The 14,675-nt window shown below is 38.7% G+C and overlaps 1 protein-coding gene across 3 annotated transcripts in view; it reads right to left on the bottom strand.

Annotated features, from left to right (window-relative positions):
* Positions 1-14,675, bottom strand: part of GRM5 (glutamate metabotropic receptor 5) — a gene marked incomplete at both ends in the record, with an annotated part of 228,923 nt that overhangs the window by 19,901 nt on the left and 194,347 nt on the right. For all 3 annotated transcript variants that reach the window (XM_083881469.1, XM_083881467.1, XM_083881468.1), the window contains 2 exons: positions 1,406-2,345; positions 12,711-12,837. In XM_083881469.1, coding sequence (XP_083737595.1) covers positions 1,406-2,345; positions 12,711-12,837 — 1,067 coding nt within the window. The remainder of the gene's footprint in view (positions 1-1,405; positions 2,346-12,710; positions 12,838-14,675) is intronic.

Raw genomic sequence — 14,675 nt, 5'->3', positions numbered from 1 at the left:
TTTCAGGTAACCATCACTTAATATGAAAAGTGATTTATCATTTAAAAATATCATCCTACTCTGCACCTGGAAAGAAACTGGAAAAAAAAACCATCATTAACTGATCATAAGTACAAAATACCTCTTAATATACTGGCCATTTTTGTACCACTTCAAAGTCTCTGAAAGGAAATCATTAGTAACATTATGACAAAAAAAAAATCACTTTGGCATAATGTATCCTACAGGTATTACTAATAAAGTCCTCCCTCAGGTCTAAATTGTGGTTCACACATGAATGAAAGTACAAATTGTCCTTGTTCCATGCCAACTGCAGTTGTGAACATGTCTGGAAATATTCATATTATCAATCCATGTGTGTTTCAATGAGGAGAAAAATCTAGTTACATGTCACTGCCAGATGAGACATACATAGCTGAGGAATGAAAAAATTGCTTCTTTTCAGTTTCATATTGACAGAATTTTTGTTTATGCCAGCAATTAAATAACCTAAATTGTCCTCACAGCTCCTATACCAAAAGTGAAAGGATCAAAGGATGAAAACCAATCACTGGGCAAGGTGCACACCTACAGGTTCTGGCTGTGGAGCAGAGCACTTTCCACTCCTTTCTCTTTAGTGTTCACTTGAGTTAATTTTTATCCATTGAACATGGAATTTATCTTCATGATTGCTGAATTTAAATAATACCTTACAAAGAAACAAAGAAATATCTCCTAAGGGAGTATCTGTTTGAAGGCAGGAAGGGTAGACAGAGCAGGGCCTGTGAGTAGCTGAATTTGTTAGAGTTAGGAGGATGCTTACAGAAAAAGGTAAGAAAGAGAAGAGAGATGAGGACAAAAAGAAAGAAATTAGGAAGAGATAGCATAAGAAAGGAAAATTGAGGGAACAGGAGATAAAAGGTGGCCGAGAGGTCACACAGAATAAATCCTCTGATGCCTTAGAGTGGCTGCTCACGAAGACTCCTGTGTTTAACACTCCACCTCAATTATGGAGCTCTAGCAGCAACCTTGTTGTCTTACTGCTGTCACTAGAGGCAAAATATGGACACCACAAAGTTTATTTAAGGGAAAGAGCTTGTAAATGGGCACATTCAGAACAAGGAAATGAGTTGTATTTCTTGTTCTCTTGGTTTTTCCCTCCTAACATCTTGTTTTTCTCCCTAGATTCATGCGCAGTTGTCGCAGCCAGTGCTTCCAAATTTGTTTTCCTGTTGCTTTGCCCCCTGTTTTTGTACAGCATTTTGACTAAATCAAACCCAAAACTTGCAGTTGTGTGACAGAGGACTCACTCCACTCCCAGTGCAGAAGCAAAGGAAGTCAGCACACTCGCCTTAATCTTTCCACTATTAGTAACTCTCAGAAGACCACAACTGCCTCCCCACACTCCCACATTAGAAAACTTTACCTAAGTGTTTCACCAGATGATCCCCTTCTTTTCCAGAGGTTCACCAGGCTGCTGGAGCGGCTGGCAGCCGAGGATGACTTTCCATCCCCGACGTGCATGCGGACTACCGTCGACGTGGTGAACGCGCTGCGCACGTTCCTCTCCGGCTTGGCGAGGATGATGTAGACCTTGGGCACAAACATACAGCCAAGGGCCACGGTGGCACTCAGGCTCACTGAGAAACACATGGTGATTATCTTGTAGTTGCTTCCAAAATATATTGGCACAAAAGCCAGCCAAATGATGCAGGTGGTGTACATGGTGAAGGCAATATATTTTGCTTCATTGAAATTAGCTGGGACATTTCTTGTCTTAAATGCATAAAAGGTGCAGCTCAAAATTAGTAGCCCATTATATCCAAGGGGAGTCACAACACCCAAGTTAGTAGTGTTACATATCAGGTAGACCTCTCGGATGCTTGGGTAATCATGCATTATATCTGGTGGCTCCATTATGAAGAGGGCAACTATGATGCCTAATTGTATACATATCAAGATAAATGCAATAACCAGCTGGGCGCAGGCACTCATGAACCTAGGTTTCTTTGTACAAATCTTCTTCTTGCTTCCAGCCAGGATCCTTGCAATGCGGTTGGTTTTAGTTACTAGAGCAGAGTAGCTCATAGCTGGCGAGAGGCCGATGCCAATTCGCTGCAGGTAACAGTAAATCTGTTGAGGCTTTGCAATCAGACAGAAAGTGCACAGGTAACCCAAGCAGATGCCAGCCAGAATGATGTAGCAGAGTTCTCGGCTGGATGATTTGACCACAGGAGTATCACGGTACATTATGAACACGATTGTAACAAACAGCGTGGCCAACAGACCCAGGCATGCAAAAACAACAGCTGCAATTGGTTCAGGATCACCCCATCTGAGATACTGGACTGGGATAAGGTCACAACCTACAGGAAAAAGAAAAAGAGAAAGGTAAACTGAAGTATGTAGATGTGAGATTCTTTAAGGATAGTTAGAGGTTTTTCTGGTGTTTCTCTCCTTTTCGTCTTTCAGAGAGCTGACATTGTATTGAGCATAGGCTCAGATTGTGTTAAATAATGTCAATATAATGGTACAATAAGTACATTTCAATGACAGCATATTTCAGTAATACACTTTATCTGGAATACAATATGATGACCAAGCTGATTAAGGTAAGTCACCTCTCACAGTGGAAATTTGTCATTTAAAGTCTATGAAATATAGGAATTTATGAACAAATTTCTGCAGGAAATTGCTCTACCTCAGTACAAAGTACTTCAGAGTTCTCTGCATACTCTTTGCACTTAAAGGACTAGATGTCAATCCTACTGATTATACTGTACGCTATACATATTCTTAATGATTGTGGAGAGAAATCTTGCAGACTCTAACTGTCAAAAAAAGAGAGAGTGTTTCTGAGATGTGCTACCTTTTTTCTAACAAAAATTTTCTAGAATTGGACTTGTAAGTAAGAGGTAATTTGGAATGGCACACCATACTCACTTTTTTTTCTGCAATTCATCCTTCTGAACTTTCTAAAGAATTAAAACCTAATCTTGTGAAATAAATTTGAAGTTAATATAATAGGAACAAAGCTGAATTAGCAGTGAAACCCATTTAAGGACACTTGCTTTTCAGTTTTGCATAGGTCTCAATAAATCATTCTATGTGTCTGGCTTACAGGAAATCAAAAAGGGTTTTAATTCTACAGTGTACAGAGCAATAGACAGGAGTAAATACTGTCAGAAAACTTGTTGCTGGCATCCCTTCTTCTTCTCTCCTTTGTGTTTGCACTGTTGAGGCTGGATAGGTATTTCTACTTTCTGGCCAGTCTATGATCTCTTCCAGGGTTTCTGGGCAGACATAGTTCCTGACTACAGCCATAGGCACATGATGGCATCCATCCTTGCATTTTATTCCCAAAAATATAATCTCCTTTTCAGGTCCTTGTATCTTGCTTCTTTTCATGACTTTCACTCAAGATGCAGATGGGTTCTGTGCCCTGTGGCACGAGAGTATACAATACCAGCTCCTACAAAAGAAGATTTGTTCTCAGGTGATATCCAGGCACTTACTGGGAAGTAAGGCTTCGGTAAATATGGCAGTTGCTCCAGAACAAAAATGTCATAACAAAAAAGTAGACACATCCATACCTTTCTTTTAGGTTTTATTGCTGAGCAGACATCACATGGTACAGGATATCCCTTTGGTCAATCTGGGTCAGCTGTCCTGGCTGACCCCTCACAAGATCTTGCTCATACCCAGCCTTGAGCAGCCAAGACAGCCTTGATAAATGACTGCAGTGTTATCAATGTGTCTCTAGCTACCAGTGCAAAACACAGCACTGTGAGAGCTGCTGTGGTGAAAATGAACTCCATTTCAGCTGGACCCAAGACAATAATAAAAATGGGGAGGACCTTGATGTTCTGGAGTGTAACTTCCTGAAAACGGTGGACATGCTGGCATTGCCAGCCAGGGCAGGACAGCAGGGAAAGGATGATGGAATGGAGAAAATGCAACTAAAAGCTTTTATTTCTCCCCTGTACTTGCATTGAGCTTGACTAGGCTTGATTGCAAAATCTAAATTACTTCAAAATTTTGTGTTTATGTAATCGTGTTGCTGTCTTCTGGTTAGGTCATGTAGGAGAGTGTCATCCTGACTTGTGGCTCGTGACAAGGAACTTCATGCTGTGAAGACGCAGTGCCAGGTGCTCACATCTGCAGTGAGGGTAGTTAGGACTGTCGGGATGTGGATGCCAAGAAATTTCAATTAATTAGGCAATCTTGGATCTCAACGACTTGATGAGCAGGAGTAAATGTAGACATCAGGACTAAAATTTGGGAATTTCTACATGCGAGATCTATTGTGAGCCTTTCCCTGTATTTTAAGTGGAGCTTAGAATTTTCCAAATCTATCACCAACATTCTTAGTAGTAAAAATCATTTCATGAAACAGTATGGGTAGATATTAGGCCTAACTCCTTTCTTCTCCAAGTATTTCTTCATTCTGTATCTCTACAGAAATAATACTTTTGAAGATATAATACCTTCAATCAGGTGGCAAAAGTACAAGGAAAAATTTCTGTGTTCTTGAGCAGAGTGGAAAAATCAGTAGGATTGGGGTCAATGAGTCTTTGACATTAGTACAATTAAAGTATACAAATTTGCAGTCACTTTAGTGTAAGAGAATTGGGCTCCTTAGTGAATACAAATTAATTTGCTATCCCTATTTGCCTGCTTTGATGTGAAAAGCTTTCTCTTGAATTAATAAAATTATTACCACACTTAAACATAAGAAAGACATTAGATTTCTATGAAGCATTCTCACTGCATTAGTTGATGATAGCTTTTTAACTCTTGCTGGTTTTTGGGGTTTACTTATTCAGTATTCAGTGTGAGGGAGACACTGTATTTCTTTCTGAATTTTTCAAGTTTAAAGCAACATAGTAATTACATCATTAAAATCAACATTTTACACAAGTGAGAATAGTGAAAAAGGGTGAAAACAAGAAGGAATCCTCTGTTGTGTGCAGATATCCCACTGTGAGCTCTTCCTCAGGAAGTTTTATAAGTAAATGACCTCTAAATTTATTTCTGATTTTAGCAAGGTTTAATTAATATTTTGTGGAAACAAATAGTTTCCATCTTCTAACACTGCTACATATTCTTGACAGGAAATTTGAAGAGAAAAGGTCTTTTTCTGGCAGCTGGCCTTTACATGCAGACAATGATATAGGGGCTAAATTTTGCCTTGTTTCTAATGTTGTAGCAGAGGTGAATCATAACCAAGTGTTTCTCATTAGTTTCAGGCTATTTCATGCCTTCCTTGCTTTATTACTCTTTTTACATCCTCTTGATGAAATACCTGAGAAAAAAGTTGAAAACTTATCCCATTTTTCCCATCACTGAGTATACTTTACAAGGAGAATGCTAAACTTTGCAATGATTTATTCCTCAATTAAGATTTAAAGACTGGATCATCTTCGTGAAACAATGATTGGTGAAGTTTTCATAGAATAATTTTGCAGGTATTGGTTTCTGACAATAGCCCTTTTAGAGAAGGACAACTAGATCAAGTAAAAGAAAAATGGGAAAAGAGCATCGTGAGTGTTCGTGTTAGACTGATGACCAGGACTATACCGAGACAGCTAAAATAAAAGCTAAAAAAGAGTACCACAAGAAGAACTCATTCCTGTCAATGGCCATGACAGCACCTCATAGCCTACCTCCTACACTTTATCAGTGTCTCCAGGCACCTGGAAAGTTTTGTCTCCTAGATGGTTCAGAAACAGGTGCAACAAAGCCAGCAGTTTTGTCCTATGCTGCCCACAGTGTGCTGCTGCACTAAGGTGGTCTTTGGCTTCTGGAAAGGCTGTTTGGATCCAGTCCAGTTTGGAGGAGATGTCAAGTTATTCTATGCTCAAGGGTGCCTGGAGCCTCAGTAAAATTGACATAAAACTACCCTTATGCTCTTCTGGCCAGAAAGACAGCCAGTGTGGAGCAAAACACCAGATACACATGTGAGCACAAGATGAGAAGATAGAAAAACATCAGAATTCCATTCAATACACTAGGGAAAGATTTTCTTAAGGACACTAAAAGCCACCAAGAAAATACAGATAAGAATATCTAAGGATCTTCTGAGAAAAAAACGTAGTTTCTGATATTTTGGAAAAGCCTCTAGATACTTTATGGATAGTCTAAATTTTTCCATGAATAAGGAGAGGAAATGCTCTTGAGGGCCTGACCATTGCCATAAGTCTGTTAGTGGGTCTATTAGTACACTGTCCTCTTTCTGTAGAGGCAGATTTGTCCCTTATTTCTGATCTTTCATATCGCATTAAAATTAATTCATCTGGGAGAAGAGTTTACAGATATAAATCACTCTATTATAGACAATATTTTCTATGGATTTGATTTCTTAGCACGGTTTTAATTTGTGATTATAGCCTTGATACCTACAAGATGCTTTCAGCATCCATAAAAATATATTAGCTTAGCACTGAGAAATCCCTTCCATGGTAACCAATATAAAATACACAACTAAACTATTTTCAAAGATAAACTTGACAGAATAGGGATCGTGGATAGGATTGACTCTGAAAAGTGAAGGTAATTTAATAAATTCCCCTAAGTTAACATCATGAGCTAAAGCTCACTAAATGTGCACATGGAGACATAAAAGTGTCAGAAAATTGCTGCTGGTTTAGTAAATTCTAAATACTTTTCAGTTGGATTTGGCAAGTTTGACCTATTAAAACAGATTTGGTTTTCTTGCTAATTTTTCAGACTTCCTTACAAGGTTATCAGAAGCCTGAACAGCAAGGTTGAAACTCAAACAAAAACCTAGCCCCATTTTAGTAATGAATGTGTCTTCATATAGTATTTAATACTCATTATTCAAAGTCTATTCATGTTATGAAATTAAATATTTTATAATAATGCTTCTGAATTTTTCTCTTGTTATAATCCCAAAAGATGGGAGAGGGATGTCTTGATTAGTTATCTAAGTTTCCACATATATGGAAAGCTGAGATGCAAAAATGTCATCATCAAAATAAAAATCTGCATAAAACTGATGGGGTAGCTTTTATAATTTGTTTATTTTTTTTTCAAACCCAGCATCACCCAAGCAGAGGATTACATTCTCCGGAGTCCTCAGGGGCATATCAGGCCCCTCCCTGACCTTCACATAGAATCTGGACCATCTGAAGGGAGAGACGACATTAACATGTCAGGACTTTGTTCTGGTGCTATGGTATATTACTGTAGTTACCAGTCCTTTGCCTTACTCTGGTGCGACTTTTTGAACTTGCTACAAGAGCAGGGCACATAGAAGTGTCTTCTTAGCTGCTGCAGCTCCCAGACTGGCATATTTACTGAAGCTATCAGCAAAGGTGGCTTTGCACAGGCAATGGAGGCAGCTGATGACTGTGCATGTGTGTATTCTGTCACCTCTGCAGGGCAGGATCTGGGATTGGTCACATCTTATACCACGAAAGCTGGAGCATCTGTAGCTCAGAGGCCTGAGTCCCCAGTAACTGGAATATGTGGATTTAGTGGTGCATTGAAGTAAGAGACAAGGCCATGAATCTTAGAATAGTACATTAAAGTTACTTTGTGACCATATGGGAAATTATTCCTTAATTCCACAAGTGTGCAGAAGGACGGGAACAACTGATGAATTACAACAATACAGTCTATCCTTATGCTGACTCTACTGTTTTGATTTGTTTCACTAAAAATTGCTGGCTCTGTGTGTTGCAAATGTTTTGTTCCAAATGCAAACTTTCCATAACATAAGGCACAATTGCAAGTGGGTCCTTCTGGCTTTGTTGGTGAGTTCCCCTTCATCCAGCCAGGGAACCTCTGAGCACTGCTTGTTGAGCTCAGCAACATTGAACGAGCTCACCTGAGCCTGAAGTGCTCTGTGGCTCCTGCTGGACCGGAAGCTGAAGTGCACACCTTACCCGGAACAAGCAATGGAAGGAAGAAAATTGTGCAAACCCAGAACCAAAGGAGGAGTAAATGAGATCCTGGTCATTATATTGCCACCTAAAACCTTAACTCATCCACATATACCTTTTCCAAGAGGGAGAGAGTGAATGTGACTTATGGCAATGGCTACATTTCATTTGGAGTAAGAAATTAAAAGGAAAGAGAAATAAAGGGCACAGAAAACAGGGTGAAAACTGGATTTTATCTCTGCTGACATGCATTTATAACACTGGAAATAACCAGATTAAGATTGTGTTCTCCTACCCTCAGTCTCAATTATGGCCTTAACAATTATGATCAAAAGCAAGATACTAGCAATTTTTCAGCAGAAAAATCAGTGTCAACACAGACTAAATTATGCTCTGACCCGTGCCAAGCAATTGATGAAATCACCCATGGCTGCAAAATTTTTGCAAGAGGGAATGCAAGAAAGCAGCCTGATGGGAGCAAGCAGTTACCCTTTGAAAATATTTCAGGCAAGAGATGAATTGCCTTTTGTTGGGTGAGGAGCAGAATCCAGTTTTATGAGACAACTGAGGCTCAGATCCCCATGACTTCTGCCATGCACATTTTTTAGTCGTTTCCATCCAAGGTTTTTTTGGATAATCTATCTCTTATCTGTTACTTCCAGATGGGCAGCAAAATCATGATACTGCTGCTATCCTGGCTTTACTGTACTTTATTTGGTGAAAGCAGTTTTGTAGCTATAGTCAAAATATATATTTCTGATATATACTCTCACCCTTAAATGGTGCAAAAAAAAAAAAAAAAAAAAAATCTCAAGAGGTGTAAATTGTTAAACTCCTATTTCCATGGGAATCCAATTAAGGAAATTAAATAGTCGGCATATTTGGAATACAGAGACTGAGAAATATGTCAATACAACCTGAAAATAATCCAATTGTCACTGAGCTCAATATAATCTAATTTTCTTGCCACTCCTGAAGTCACTGAGGTCACTCCTGAGACAAAACTTTGGGTTTGGTATTGTTGAATGCTGTCCTTGAATGTCAGAAAGAGAGAATAATTGCTTCTTTCTCACCTCAAAAATATCCTTAAATGCTAGTCACAACTGAACCAAGATGTTATTGCATACACTGGAAAAGCTCTGAGACATTGAACAAAATTTATTTGGTCTTTCTAAAGCACCATTTTTGAATGCAGAAGTCCACGTCCTCAGATTCTCCTAAAGCTTTTTGAAAAAGTAGCGTCAGTGTTGGTCATCAGCCCTAAGAAAATCCCTCCATTTGTATCTAAACTTGCCTGGCATCTCTTTCTCTTCCACCTGCTGTGAGTATAATGCAAAGAAGAGCTTTGAGGAAGAGCAGAGTGACTGGCAGATATACTTAAACCACTGCGCTCCTGCTGCAGTTAAGTCCATGGCTTGACCATGCTGGCCACACTAATGTGTAAATTGGTGCTGTATTATATGGATGCTGCCAACACAACACATGGGGACTTAGGGGAGCTACAGCAGATTGATAACTTGATACTAAGCCAGGAGGAAGAAAATTACTTCTGGTATGTGTTGGGATAGTACATACAAATCTTAAAAAAGGAAACAACTTTCTATCCAAGGTTTCTGTCCAAGGAGGAGCCTGATCCCTGGGGAATATTGATGCAAAAGCAATCTGAAATTTGTGATGAAATAAAATATAGGTAATTAACATTCCCTTTCTTGCCTCAGCTTCACTTCTAGATGGAGATATTTTCCAGTTACTGTTTTAATTAAGAGAAACTCTTTTTCCTACTTACCTTTTCCATTACCTTTGAGTTCACTGTGCCTTCAATGTCTTTTTCTGTTCTGAGAATAACTTTGTTTTCCTACACATATTGCATCCCTTCTGTCTTTCCCCCTGCTACATCTGAATTCTGATATTCCATAGGTGGCTGAAAAAGTGCATAAATCTGTCTTCCTTTCTGCCAGCAACGTTGCTGCCATTACATGTTTTATTTAGTGATGTTTGTGGCACAAAACTGATGCTGATCATTGAGCAGAAATATAAGAAAGATGTAAGCAATGTTTTATTATGTGAGCCAAGAAAGGATTCCAAATAAGTTTTTATCCAAGATCAGATCTCTGGCAAACAGTGAGGTGCAGCTCCATGTCGAAAGCCATATCAGGTGTGTGGCTGATAAATTTACAGGACTCTCATCTGAAGGTGATCATGCAGGAAAGACTTATTCTAATGAGTTTTTTATATGTGTAGCCTTGTGGAGCTGACATTCCCTAGGAAATGGCTTTATCAAGCAGCAAAGAGACTTAGTATGCTGCAGTATCAGATGTAGGGACATTTCAAGGAGATTGCTGCATACTTTAATAAACTGAAAGGAAATTTCCTTGCCAGAATACAAAATACATCAACCTCTCCTTACTTTTAATGCACATTTATTACTAAATCCTATGTTGTAAATAAGACTCAGAGGCAGTTTTATTTATAAGAACAAAAGTTGGCACTAGAAATATGATCATTAAAAAAACAGCTCATTATTTTGTATGGATAAGCTGGGAAAAGATTTCTTAAAAATCTCTTTGTGATATAAAGTTAAATAAGACAAGATGCAGCCATCATGCTGATAATAAGTTGAGTGGGGACTAGACATCTCTGAAGTTGTGAGGTGGGTGTCTTGTTACTAGGAGGGCAGATTCCACCAGCTGTGCTCGTGGTGGCCAAAGGGGCGGAGGAGGGGTGTTTACCAAACAGGGCCTTCCAAATTTGTGCCTGGCTGAGGAACAAGTGTTAGATCTCCTGAGGAAAATTGCTTGGCACTGATGTCAAGGGTTCCTTTGTGTACAGATTGATTTTGGTCCCCATAAAGGCATAAAATGCATATCTGAAGCCAGACAAATGGCTTGCAAAATGTAATTTTGCAAACAAACACAAAATGTTTGCTCATGTAACACACAAATCTGTTGGCTTGAGTAAAAATACAGCTGATTTCCTTAAAAACAATCACTGATAGGTGGGAAACCATTGAGCTTTTGAGGGGCCAACCCATCCCACTTTTCCATTCTGAGGGCAGAGTGAGACTTTCAGAGGGTGAATTCTCCCATGAGACCACAACACCATCATGCTTGAACCATGGAAATTTGTATGTCCTGGGGAGCCAGCTCAAAGCACAGAGCCTGAGAGTCAACTTGGTGGCCTGGTCACTCCAGTTTGCCTTATATATGGTGCTTAGTGTCTAATTACAAAATCTTCACCAAGTCAGTGGGCAGTTCTTTCCCACAGCTGATTCTCTGGCTTCTCTGTTTGCAGTTGGAACAAATGCCTAACTGACTTGTTCCAGTACCTTTTTTAGCTGATCTGTGCTGGGTAAACCCTCAGGAGTTTGCCTAAACAAGGGCATGAGCTGGGATCTACAACATCTCAGACAAAATCCCTGGAGGCTGAAGAACAGTTGCACTAGTTGACCTTCATGAATGGACCAGCCTGGTGCAGTAACCTGGTCCTTGCAACGTGGCCTTTGGAAGCTTCTGAGAAGTGTCCCTTACATTGTAACCACACCCTCAATAATCTGCTTTTGGGGACACACAGAGCCTGTTCTCTTTTTATCCCCTTCTCCTTTCTCCTGGCACAAGAAATCTTTCCCTGAGAGAGGAAGGTTTTCCTGGCTGGTTGCTGGTTGCCCATGGAGGCAGAACTGGGGGAACTGGGCTATGGGAGCATAGACACAGCAGAACTTGAAAGTCCATTTTACTGCTATTTCAGTTTTCTCAGTTGAAAGATTTTTTCTCAGGGAAAGTGTCATGTTTGACATTTTCTTAAAAGTACTCCATCAGTTTCATGGTTAAATGTTATTTTTCAATAATTTGGTAGCCAAGCTCATTTATCACAGCAATGCAACAGTCCTTAAGCAGGAAAGTGTTAACTCTATAAATAAAAATCTGCCTAGAGGCCAAGCCTTGCCTTACACTCTCCCACTTACATAAATTCATGCAGCAAACTGTGTTTTCCTTTGTCTTCCCTCACACCTCAAAGTTTTTTCCCTCATCCATAGAAACTATATGCAAATCAGGTCTGTGACCTCTTATGGAAAATAACCTGTCTTTTCTCTCCTTGTCTATACCGAGCCTGGCACAGTGAGAATATGATCCTTGAACAGTGTTTTGAAGTTTGAATTTTGTGCTCTGAATGTTTGAATATTTGAATTTTGTTTATTAGCCATAAAAAGAGAGGCTGTAGGATACAATGCTGGAGTAATTTATCTCCAAAGAAGCCTAACTGGTATTCTGCAAGAGCATAGAGGTGTATCCCATGGCAAGAATGAACACTGTTCCAGAAGACTCTGATGAAAAAAAACTAATGCAAACCAAAATCTGTTTGGAGCACTTGAGCTATAGCAGCAGTAACTACAGCAACTAAATCAGAACTTTGTCAGATAAAAAAAAAGGTAGCACAATATTCCTCTGCTTGGGGGGATAATAAAACTTTTAAATTCAATCTTCCTTAATAATTTCCCTGATAAGCACCTGATTTCTGTATCTATTTGGGGAAGGGTAAGATCTGTATTACCAGCTAGATGTTAGGACAGGCCTGAATACAAAACCAGAACTTTTTTTAATTTTAAGATCTAGTAATTCAGGTGTTTAGAAAGGAGTTGAACTATGTGACTAATTCCTGGATCAGGTTTAGGAGAAAAATATCAGCTTCAGTTCAAATTTTAGCTTTATTCCCATGTTCCTTCTGACCAAAACCATCCTCATACTCACCTATATCTGCCATTTATTTCTTCAGCTCATTAGATGAGCACTTTCATTGACAACACAAGCACAATCTCAACTCATTTACCTGTGAGGTCCTCATTAGGCCAGGAGCCGAGCTGGCAGGCTTTGCATGTGTATTCATCAGAGACATATTCGTTTTCTTTACAAGGAGTGCAGGTCCAACAGCAACTCACTTCTCCTTTACGGATCACCTGATACAAAAATTTACATTTTGTTTTAGTATCATAAACATATATTCATGCTGACCCAATTTCTAATTTAATTTTTAGGTTTTTTTCTTCCTAATAGAAGAAGTTTTTTAAATTTTAATATTCCTTTTCATTATATGTTTTCAAAGAATAAAATGTGACCAAAGTTCTCATTCTCCCATCATGTAGGTACCAGAAGAAAGAATCCACCAATCCCAGAGATGTACAAGTAGAGGTAGAGAATGACAAAAAAGATTTTTTTTTCCCTCTTAAAATTTGCAAAGCTCCATAGATGTCGATGTTCCTACAGAAGTCAGTGCATGATAATGAAGACACATAATTCACTCCATTGTGGTCCATACACAGAAACATGTCAACAATATTATATCCCTAAGGATTTGTTAACCAAAGAATTTTGGGTGCCTATTTTTCATCCAGTAATGAGTGCTTTTTAAAATGGATTTTTCCAGACATCAAACTGAACATGTCTTTTCTAAAATTATATAATTACTGCATTTCTAATTACCATTTAATGGTTAGAAACTTATCTTTCTCCATTCTAACGTCTGACCTGATTTCCCATTTCACAATTTACTACCAAAGATTACTGCATGCTTGGGATTGAAATGCAGGTTTTTCAAGATCCTTATTTATCATGTCTGAGAAGACCTGTGCTTCTTGTCAATATGTCTTTCTTTTGAAACAAAGTATTCCCAGTTTCTCTGCTCTTTCCAGTTTATAAACAAATATTCCCAATTACAGCATAAAAAAATAGGTTGAATTTTTTATCTTTTGCAATGATGAATTCAGAAAGTGTATTCAAAGCCAAATGTCTTTATTGCAATTTTAATTTAAAAGCCAAACATGTAAAGGAGCATAATCAAAAAGAATGAGATTGCTCAACCCTGCAGTGAAAAAAATATTATCTAATTTTTATCAGCATCAATATGAGGACTTCAAAAATGTCAAATTCTGTAGTGTGGTTGGGGGTTTTTGTTGTTGTTTTTTTTTTTTTTTTAATTGTACAGTATGAAAAGAAAAACAACACCAAAAAACCACCAAAACAGTTAAACTGATAGAAAGGATAGAAGAGCATAAGTAGTTTATTCTGCAAGAGTTGAGACTAGAGCTAGTTGTGAAAGAGTGTATCTGTCCTCCAGAATAAATCATATCTTGTGATTTCTTTCATTTTTAAATAGAATGAAAAGTAGAAGAAATATAGATAAAGACTGTCAAGTAAACTTTGAGATTCATGATCAGTAACCTAACGAGGAGCAAATAGAACATTTCAGGCACTGGACTTCAAGTATATATCTAAGTGTGTGATGACTTGGCTTCATAGTGAGGAATCCTCTTGAGAGAATCCTTGGGAGCGTGGGTAGAAAGTGGAAGGTGTTAATGAACATTACAAGATACTTCCCTTCACTTGTGTTGTGACAACAGATCATAAAGGAACTCAGAGCCACACACTTCTGCAGATGTTAGCTGTTTGCCCACCTCTGTCCTCTCTGCGTGTGATGTGACTTTGTGCCTAGAGCAGGCAAACAGACTGTGACTGTGGGAGTAACCCATCCCACCTGCATTTATGTGTCTGCAGAAGGTGTGTTCTCATCAAAACCAGCTGTCCTATCTGTATGTCTTTTATCATCAATGAAGAGAAAGAAATCGTTCTACACCAAGCTCGATCTTAACTGTTTTCAAAGCCTACACATGGATGAGATGACTCCTCATCTGGAATAGCATATTGCTCACAAGTCTGACATAATTCCTCATGTTTACACTGGAGACAAATACAATTGGTCTGATGAAACTCACTTAAATGACTCTGCCAAAGACTAATT

This window comes from Zosterops lateralis (assembly GCF_965231275.1).
Source record: "Zosterops lateralis genome assembly, chromosome: 2".
NCBI classification, from domain to species: domain Eukaryota; kingdom Metazoa; phylum Chordata; class Aves; order Passeriformes; family Zosteropidae; genus Zosterops; species Zosterops lateralis.
This window is presented reverse-complemented; position numbering and strand designations above follow the sequence as displayed.